The 9,803-nt window shown below is 53.3% G+C and overlaps 1 protein-coding gene across 1 annotated transcript; it reads right to left on the bottom strand.

The window, feature by feature from the left end:
- Positions 1–452: 452 nt before the first annotated feature.
- On the bottom strand, positions 453–7,861 carry LOC111537454 (rap guanine nucleotide exchange factor-like 1). The gene is made up of 11 exons (XM_026450513.1): positions 7,083–7,861; positions 6,697–6,864; positions 5,547–5,644; positions 5,316–5,438; positions 4,581–4,759; positions 4,397–4,487; positions 3,806–3,856; positions 3,373–3,460; positions 3,076–3,140; positions 2,651–2,705; positions 453–2,404 (listed from the first exon to the last, which is right to left on the bottom strand). The coding sequence occupies exons 1-11, from the start codon at positions 7,216–7,218 to the stop codon at positions 2,280–2,282; spliced, it is 1,179 nt and encodes a 392-aa protein (XP_026306298.1). The 5' UTR covers positions 7,219–7,861; the 3' UTR covers positions 453–2,279.
- Positions 7,862–9,803: the final 1,942 nt, after the last annotated feature.

The raw sequence follows: 9,803 nt of genomic DNA on the forward strand, positions 1-9,803 counted from the left end.
TTGGCATCTTTTCCTCTTACCCACATTTTCTTTCTTTCTTTTTTTTTTTTTTAGGCAGAGCCTTGCTCTGTTGCCCAGGCTGGAATGCCATTGCGCCTTGCAACCTCCACCTCCTGAGTTCAAGCTAGTCTCCTGCCTCAGCCTCCCAAGTAGCTGGGATTACAGGAGTGCACCACCACGCCTGGCTAATTTTTGTATTTTTAGTAGAGACAGGGTTTCACCGTGTTGGCTAGGCTGGTCTCGAACTCCTGACCTCAGGTGATCTGCCTGCCTCGGCCTCCCAAAGTGCTGGGATTACAAGCAAGCATGAGCCACTGTACCCAGCCACCCACATTTTCAAAGTCTCTCCAAAACAGCCCTGCTCCTGGCAGCACTGAGGGGTCATCCCCTCTCCCCTCCCTCAGCCCTTCCACAGCCTCAAAGAAAACAGAATGGAGAACAGCAGACAGGTTGACTCATAGACTTTATCGGCTTCTTTTCCACCCAGCAGTTTCTGCAATGACAACCGAGCCTGTACAATACACATGGTTCACTCTGTTAAAGCTGCAGGGCAAGGGGAGGGGGCTGGGGGTCCCTGGGCAGGCATCAAGGTTAGGGGTGAGCAGCAGCAAAGACTGGGCCAGTGTGTCCCAGTATTCGACCCAGAGGGTGGTGGCAGCTGGAGTTCCAAGGCTGCTGGAAGGGGTCAGGGGGAAGGCTGGGAAGCTGGGGGCTGCAGGGAGAGGAGAGTGCATCAGCAGTAGCAGGGAGGGGGCAAGGAATAGGAGGGGGCCCATGGGACACTGTCAGGGCAAGAGGGCATGGGACACAGCGCCTGCCTATGTTCACAGAGGATTTTTGCCACAGGAACGAGACAGATCACTGTATAAAAGGGTCTGTACAACATTACCTATGATACAATGTTCACATATGATACAAGGCTCTTTCCCTCTTTGAGTTTTAAAAAATAAATGTACAATTCCAGAACTTTGGGTAAAAAATATATACACCCTCATAGCAGGAACAGCAGCTGCTTTTGCTACTGCTGTTGCTGCCTCTTCAAAAGGGAAAGAGGTGGTGCCAGAAAGAAGGGTGAGGCTGTGCCAGGAAACCTCACCCAGTAGCTGCCAGGAGCCCCTGCACCCCTCAGGCCTTGAGGCTGGTGATGGGAGGGAGGGGAGCAGAGGTAATAAAGGCCTTGCCAAAGTCCGGTGGCGCCTTTACAGTCTCCGCCATCCCCCTCCCCCACTTTGGGGCTGCCTGCCCCAGGTATAGGGATCCACCCCACCCCAGCTCTACGGGGAGGACAAAGGAGGAGTCAAGACAGGGAGAGGGACAGAGACCATGTTGTTGGTGTCAGACACGAGACAGAAGGGGGATGCCAACTCCCCCCTTAGCAGTTAGATACCCCAAAAAGCAGGAATGTGGGCAGCAGACACCCCTAGCTCCTGATACTGCTCTACCCCAGCCCACTGCAAGGCAGGGGGAGGGTCCTCTAGGCAGCTGAGGCCTGTGTTTCCCTGAGCATCTTTTACCCTCTCAACAGAGTCCATTCCCGGACCTTCAGGAGGCCTGAGTGGGGGACTTGCAGGGGCTGATGGGTAACCCCTCCTACCTGCTGCCACTCCCTGCCCTGAAAAGCAGCTTGGCTCACCAGCCTGGGCATGCAGGGCAGCATGAGGAGCTGAGCAGAGAGTGTGGGGGTGGAGAAAGCACCCCATACCATCCAGGGGCAGAGTAGACAAGGGTAGCACCAAACAGAAGGACCCCTCCCCAGTACACCCAACATCCGCCCTCGATTACCAGATGCACTCCTGCTCCCTAAAAGGAGACAGACAGACACACACACACACACAGCAACATAATATTCCTTGGGGTCCCAGCCCTGACCAGGAAGAAGCTGGACAGGTGGTGGAGAAGAAGGCTGCCAATCCCTCCCACAATCCCACTCTGCAAGACAGAAGGGTGGGCGGCATTCTTTCCTGCTGGGAAGAGGAAGCTGGAAGCTCCATCCCCAGAACAGATCTCGATGGGAGGGGATAGAGGAAGGAGCTTTCTGCCCCCTTTCTCAGAGGGGACAGGAACCAGCAAAGTGTAGTTTTGGCTTGAAGGAGCAATGGGGAGAGGACTTCAGCAGGATGAACAGACTTATGGGTCCAGGGGTAAATCCATCCAACTCTTTCCCGTGGAGCAGGAATTTGCTCCACAGGAAAGATGTCAGATGTTGGTTGAGACATCGTGCAAAGTGCTTGAGTGCCAGGTGCCCAAGGATCTGGCGGGTCTGACTGGAGCCTCCACTCTCACTGACTATTCGCCTCCAGCTTGTAGGAGAGCTCGAAGAGGAGGTTCTGGTTATCGATGACCTGAAACTGGCGCACATAGGCCTTGGTCTGCAGGTGATGGGGGGATGCCTCCATGTCCAAGCCTAGTGGGTAAAGAGGGAGAGGCAGTCAGGTTCCCAGCCTCCCTTTTTCCTCTACACACACACCGGGCAGAGGATCAGGCTGTGGACTGAGACAGATGTTGGGCAAGAAGGCCTCTGCAGAGGCAAGGAGAGAATGGGGAACCAGCAAGTGTACGGAAATACACATTTGGACAGGGAGTTCTGCCCTGAACCCTCCCATTCAGTCAAAGCTCTACCTGTACTGCTTTCGGTACCCTGGGTACTCACAAAGGGGCCGGCTCCGGTATTTGCGGATTGTTCTCACTTTTTCGGCCACTGAATGCTGGGAGATGACAAGGAATGAACCCTGAAAGGGGCACAGAAAGAGGCTCCCCCTCTTATGCTCCCCCTCCGCCATTCTCCAACTCTGCTTTACTCCCTCCAGTCTCCAATTCTGGAGGGTCTCTGAAGGACCAAAGGAGTGGGTGTAACAGAGTGCCAGGTGAGGGGGAGGTGGAGTTGCCCCCAAGCTGCCTGTCAGCTCTGCCACCCGTGGGTGGGTTGCCACAGTGATGCCACCAGGGAGACAGTCAAGTCTGTTAGGCAAGCTGGGCACTTGGAGGAAGGCTGCTATTTTTGGGAGGTGATGAGAGAGGGAGAGGATGCAAGCCCCTCACTTGTGGGACTAGAGGTTTGCAGTGCCACTCACTCACCAGCTTCTCAATGTTCACCAAACCATCTACAAGGGTCTTACTCCCTTCGTGCAGAAAAGTCAGATCTAGGGGATGTGGAGAGAATCCAATGTGAGGAAAAGATAAGAGAGGCGGTCCAAAGGGGCCACTGCACCTGAGGACCCGGCTTTTCCCCAGAACCCACTCTGTCTGGGGTGGGGGGCTCCTCTCTAGGCAGATACTCAGGGCTGAGTCGAGAGGGGGCTGGAAGTCTGAAGCGGGATATAGGAGAAGGGAAGCATGGGTGGAAGCGGCACAGCTTGGCAGTTACTCTCTCACCTTTGAGGATCAGAGGCACGAAGGGAATCACAGGAGGCTTCATTTTGGAGATCACTTCTCGGTAGCTTTTGTGGTTCCTGCAGGGGTCCTAGTATTCCACAGGAGAGAGATCAAGGGACAGACTAGCCAATGTGTCCCAAAGATGTCCCCAGCTTCCTCCCTCACCCCCTGCCCTGTATACATTCCTGATCAGATAGGGGTACTGGGGGCTTTCTAATGGTGTGGTGGGGAGGGGCCTGACTACTCCCCCTTTACTTCAAGAAACACAGGGGCGCAATCCTACCGCCCTCCCCCTCCAACATGGTAAGGAGGGTGGGGGTCGCACGCACGCACTAAACACCTTGAAAGGAAAGCTTGAGGAAGGGGGTTTATGCGAACAGAGGGTTTCTGCGCTCTAAGTCCAAGAGCAGAAGAAAGAGCCAAACCCACTCACCGTCAGGTTCTCAAATTTGCGGAACAAGTTCTTGAATTTCCCTGGCAGCTTCTGCAGAGTTTGAAGGAAGGAGAAGGGATATTAGAGTGGAGCTCCTTGGGTTACATGGGAGCCTCGGATTAATTCTCCCTGTTGGAGGGCAAAAGGGCCTGCACAGCTTGTAGGGGGCTGGGAAGCTGGTGGGTGGGGAAACGAAGTCAGGCCTTGGCTAAGTCTAGAAGCTTGAAACAGCCCAGAGGAATTCATCATTCTGGGGAAGGCCAGGTCTCTCTTATGTAGGTGCTTTGTACAAAGATGGCCCCACTGACTATGGCTGAAAATCAGCCCAACTCCCACAGCCAAGTCTGCGACCTGACCTGGCCAAGGGCCGCCTGCTGCGACTCAGGCGGGATCCTGGCTTTTCACTAATTTGCACAAAGACAGGGTCCATTAGCCAAGCTGTGCGCCCTGGGGTTGCGTATGCCAGAAGAGGGCGCCTCTCTCCAACTGGCACAAAGACTCCCACAAGGCCAGCGGCCGTCCCGAGAGGACGCAATTCGGGAAGCCCGGGATGCCCAGATCCCCAGGTAGGAACGGGAGGGGTCTCATCACCTCCCAGGTGAGTCGAAGGCGACTGACAGCAGCGTTGTCCAGCCCCATGACCACAGCATAGAAAGACAGCAGGTCCTGGTTCTGCTTGCAGCTGCGGGGGTGGGAGGCGGGGTCAGGGGCGGGCGGCGGCGCGGGCCTCGGGCCTCCGGCCTGGGCTCCCCCTCCCGCCGACGGCCGCACTCACAGGGCCGCGATCTTGATGAACTTCTTGAGCAGCTGCGCGCGCTTGCCCGGGGCCTCGCAGAGCAGCACTTCGGTGGCCACCCAGTGCGTGACCTCGCTGCAGCGCTGCAGCAGCAGCTCCAGGTTGGCCGTCTCCCGGCGGCCACGCTCCCCGTGGAACACGTAGTCCACGAACTCCAGCTGCACCCACGGCAGCGGAGAGGCGGCCAGGGCGCCCGGGAGTGAGGGGAATGGGTAGGAAGATGGCAGTGCAAGGCGATGAGGAGCAAAAGGCAGGAGGGCAGGGGCGGAAGGGGTGGAAAATAGAAAAATAGAAGGGACAGGAGGCGGCAAAGATGCGGAAAAAGAAAACAACCAGCATTAATAATATTTCACCAGCTACTGAGCACTTACTAGGTGCCAGGCAAGCACTCACGGCTGACAGCCTCAAGACAACCATCTGCTAGGCATTATTGTCTCTGCCTTATTTTATTTCTTTAATAGTGAATATTTTAAAAACACAAATCCTGGGTCAGGTTCTGTGTAAGCAGCTCTTGGGCCCTGGGCCACTCTGCTCTGGAGTCTCTCTCTTTGCGATTTTTTTCAGATGGGGGAACAAAGAGAGGTTACAGCCATGCGTTACCCAAGGGCTTGCTGCAAGTGAGCCTTGAACCAGGACGTTGTGCTGCGAACACCGTCTCCCAATGGCACATTTCTCCTTCCAGCCCCCCAGCACAGCGCCAGCCTCGGTCCCCACCTCGTGCACACATCGGAACAGCTCCCAGTGGAAAGCAGTTAGGTGGTTGGCAACGTCCTCAGGCTCCACTCGGTGGATCTCCGTGTCTCCAGGGGAGACCTGAATCTCCTCGGGGAGGGGCACCTGGTGGCAGGCAGGGGTATAGAAGCTGGGCTCCTGGTGGCACGGTGAGGGATTGCTCACAGCCCCCCTCAGCCCTCCATTCCAGCCAAGGCCTTGGAAAGTTCTTACCAGAGCCTCATAGCTGTCCCGGGTACAGGCAAACAGGTGGCTATTGATGCCCAGTGTGGTGAAAACACAGTCCTCAGTGGGCTGGAGAAGGACCTTCTCTGCAGGAGAAAGAGCTGCTCATCCTCAGCTCCTGCTGCCTGGACCCTCACACACACACCACACATGGCTCTGTCCTATCCAAAAACTCCTCACCTCACACTGACACATTGTAGACTAACGGAACTCATATTATCACCAGTTTATGCCATATTTATCTGGAATTGGTCAAATGATGATTTCTTTTGCACTTATAACTTTTTTCTACTCCCTTTCTTTCACAGCTTTTCTCTTACTCTGTTGTCCTTGTGACACTGGGAAGGCTGAAATTTTTTCCTACCGTAGAGGAAAACAAAGCTTCAGCGACATTGCTGGCTTTCTGCCTTCCCACTCATCCTGTGTCTTTAGCCTGAGAAATGTGGCATCCTTACATACACCGGGAGGTTAAAGGACCAGAACACAATCCACAGGTGAGTGAGGGGCAGCACCCAGGTCAGAACCTGAGTCCTAGACCAGGGCATCCCAAACTTTTTTTTTTTTTTTTGAGACAGGGTTTTTTGCTCTTGTTGCCCAGACTGGAGCACAGTGTCACGATCTCGGCTTAATGCAACCTCCGCCTCCGCGGTTCAAGTAATACTCCTGCCTCAGCCTCCCAAGTAGCTGGGATTACAGGTGCATGCCACCATGCCCAGCTAGTGCCTCCCAAACTTTAGTAGGCATAGGAGTCTCCTAGGAGTCTTGTTGAAATGCTGATTTGAACAAGACCAGCAGGTCTAGGGTGGGGTCTCATATGCTGCATCTCTTTTAGAGACACAGTCTTGTTATGTTGCCCAGGATGGAGCACAGTGCCTATTCACAGGTGCAATCATAATGTACTACCTTGGATTCCTGGGCTCAAGCAATCCTCCTGAGTAGCTGGGACTACAGGTTTGCACCACTGAGCCCAGCAAGATGTTGCATCCTAACAAGCTCCCAGGCGATGCACATGAGGCTTGTCCTAGGACCATACTTTGAGTAGCAAGGGCCTAGAATTCAGTCTCTTCCCCTCCCACAGGGCACTGAGCTTGTGAGTTTCTCCTCTCGGAGCATCAGCCCAGTTCTTCCTGACCCTCACCTCCTGAGGAGGCCACAGCTACCAGGATGAGGGAATCCTCACGCCCCGCGGGCTCCTCTGAATATTGAAGTTTCTCCGTCACAGAACCCAGAATGTCCTGCACAGATGCTGAAAGGCGGCTGCGTATGGTCACATAAGAGTGGTCAGGCATGTACACACGGCAGAAGACTGGACGGAAACAGGAAAATGGCTTTCAACAGAGGGCAGAGTGGCAGCAGCTGGTACAGTTTCCTCCAGGGTGCCACTGTTCCCCACCTCTGAAGAAGGTCCTGTGAAAGGGGCTGGTTCTACCACCCAGGGAGATGCCACTGAGGGTGCCCAAGACCCAGAGACATGTCCCCCTGAACCACTCAGGACACCCTGCCCCTCCTAATGCCCACACTCACTCTCATCAGAGCCCCGGAAGGCCACGCGGGTCTGCAGACAGGAGTCTATCCGGCGGAAGTGGCGGAAGAGTGGCTTCACCTGCTTGCTGGGTGGCTGACTCTCCTCTGGAATCCTGGCATGGACACAGCTGGGCATCAGCACGCCCTGCCAGGCATATGGACAACCAACACCAAGCAGGCAACATCAAGCAAGAATATCAGAATTGGGTCAAGGATGCACCAGCAACAGTTTCAGAAGGTGGTTAAGGGGGTCAGAAGAGAGGACAATGAGCAGGATGAGATAATTGTCCAAGTAACCCTAATCAAATGCCATCTTTTCCATGAATTCTTCTCTGGTCCACCCCACCCACCAGGAAGGTCACTTTCTTGTCTCAACTACTATAGAACATTGGGATAATGTTTATGTTCACCTCTTATCTCTTCTATGAGATTGAGAGCTTTTGAGGACTGGGATTTGGTTCCTACTGAATATTTTTTCATCCTCCAGGGCCTAGCACACTGCTTGGCACATGGTAGGTAGTAGGTCATCAGCCATTTGCTGAATTTTGCTGAAAAGAACTTCACAGTCTGGGAAGGAGATAGACAGGCATCCAGCTACTTCTAAAGCCAGGCAGGAGGCGTTGATGATGTAACAAAGGTACCAGGAGAGTTCTGCTGGTGTGGGGGAAGGAGAAAGCTATTCCTAAAAGGAAGATCTAGGAAGTTTTCATCAAGAAGATAGCATTTGACCTGGGCCTTGGAGGAGAGCAGGAAGAGAAGGAGGTGGAGGCCAGGTGCAGTGGCTCACGCCTATAATCCCAGCACTTTGGGAGGGATTGGGAGGCCGAGGTAGGCAGATCACTTGAGGCCAGGAGTTCAAGACCAGCCTGGCCAACATGGTGAAACCCCGTCTCTACTAAAAATATATAAATTAGCCAGGGCTTGGTGGTGTGCACCTGTAATCCCAGCTAATTGGGAGGCTGAGGCAGAAGAATCGCTTGAACCCGGGAGGCAGAGGTTGCAGTGAGCCGAGATCACACCATTGCACTCCAGCCTGGTGACAGAGCAAGACTCCATCTCAAAAAAAAAAAAAGAAAAAAAAAATGTCCGGGTGCAAGAGGCTCACGCCTGTAATCCCAGCACTTTGGGAGGCTGAGGCGGGTAGATCATGAGGTCAGGAGATCTAGACCATCCTGGCTAACACAGTGAAACCCCATCTCTACTAAAAAAAAAAAAATACAAAAAATTAGCCGGGCATGGTGGCAGGCGCCGTAGTCCCAGCTACTCAGGTGGTTGAGGCAGGAGAATGGTGTGAACCCAGGAGGCGGAGCTTGCAGTGAGCCGAGATCGCGCCACTGCACTCCAGCCTGGCCGACAGAGCAAGACTCCGTCTCAGAAAGAAAAAAAAAAGAGAAGGGGGTGGGAGGAGGGCATTCTGGCATTCTGGCATTCTGGGGTGGACAATATAACTGACCGTGAGAAGTTGGAGAGTGCAGGAGTTGAGGTGTTATGGATGGATGGGATGTAGGTGAGATGGGAAGGAACAGCAGAAGGCAGAAAGGGAAGGGTATCAGATGCTGGGATGTTTCACTTTCTCTTGGAAGCATGGGGAGCAGGGATGCCTTTGGAATAGGAGCATGAAAGATCTCTCTAGTGTCAGCACAGAGAAGGGAGAGAAGGATGCTAGACCACAAGCTGAGGCCTCCCTAATTGTGGTGCTGGGGACAGAGAAGAGAGAAACTAAAAGGGCAGAATGGATGGATGGATGGATGGATGGATGGATGGATGGATGGATGGATGCACTGGTGTCCTGAAGCTGGTTCACACTGGCTCACAAGAGCATATTGTTAAGTTCTGGGGGATTTTGCCAACTGTTTTTTAAAGAGCCATTAAAATATAAATAAATACATGTATCTCCATATATAAATATATATGTTTTAAACTTATATTCAGGCCAGGTATGGTGGCTCACACTTAGAATCCCAACACTTTGGAAGGCCGAGGCGGGAGGATTGCTGGAGCTCAGCCTGGACAACATAATGAAACCCTGTCTCTATTGAAAAATAATAATACAAATTAATAAATCATTCATGAAATTTGTAATCAAATAAGTTATTACAAAAAAAGTAGTTTCCTTCCTATTTCACTTTTTCTTTTTTTGAGACGGAGTCTTGCTCTGTCATCAGGCTGGCGTGCAGTGCCACAATCTCGGCTCACTGCAGCCTCTGCCTCCTGGGTTCAAGCGATTCTCCTGCCTCAGCCTCCCAAGTAGCTGGTACTACAGGCACATGCCAGCATACCCAGCTAATTTTTGTATTTTTAGTAGAGACGGGGTTTCACCATGTTGGCCAGAATGGTCTTGATCTCTTGACTTCGTAATCCGCTCACCTCGGCCTCCCAAAGTGCTGGGATTACAGGCGTGAACCACCACACCCAGCCCACCTTTTTTTTTTTTTTTTCTTGAGACGGAGTCCACTCTGTCACCCAGGTTGGAGTGTAGTGATGCAATCTCAGCTCACTGCAACCTCTGCCTCCTGGGTTCAAGACATTCTCCTGCCTCAGCCTCCTGAGTAGCTGGGACTACAGGCACATGCCACGGTGCCCGGCTAATTTTTGTATTTTTAGTAGAGACGGGGTTTCACCATGTTAGTCAGGCTGGTCTCAAACTCCTGACCTCATGATTCGCCCGCCTCGGCCTCCCAAAGTGCTGGGATTACAGGCCTGAGCCACCGCACCCGGCAT

Source organism: Piliocolobus tephrosceles, unplaced genomic scaffold (genome assembly GCF_002776525.5).
Source record: "Piliocolobus tephrosceles isolate RC106 unplaced genomic scaffold, ASM277652v3 unscaffolded_21303, whole genome shotgun sequence".
Lineage (NCBI taxonomy): Eukaryota > Metazoa > Chordata > Mammalia > Primates > Cercopithecidae > Piliocolobus > Piliocolobus tephrosceles.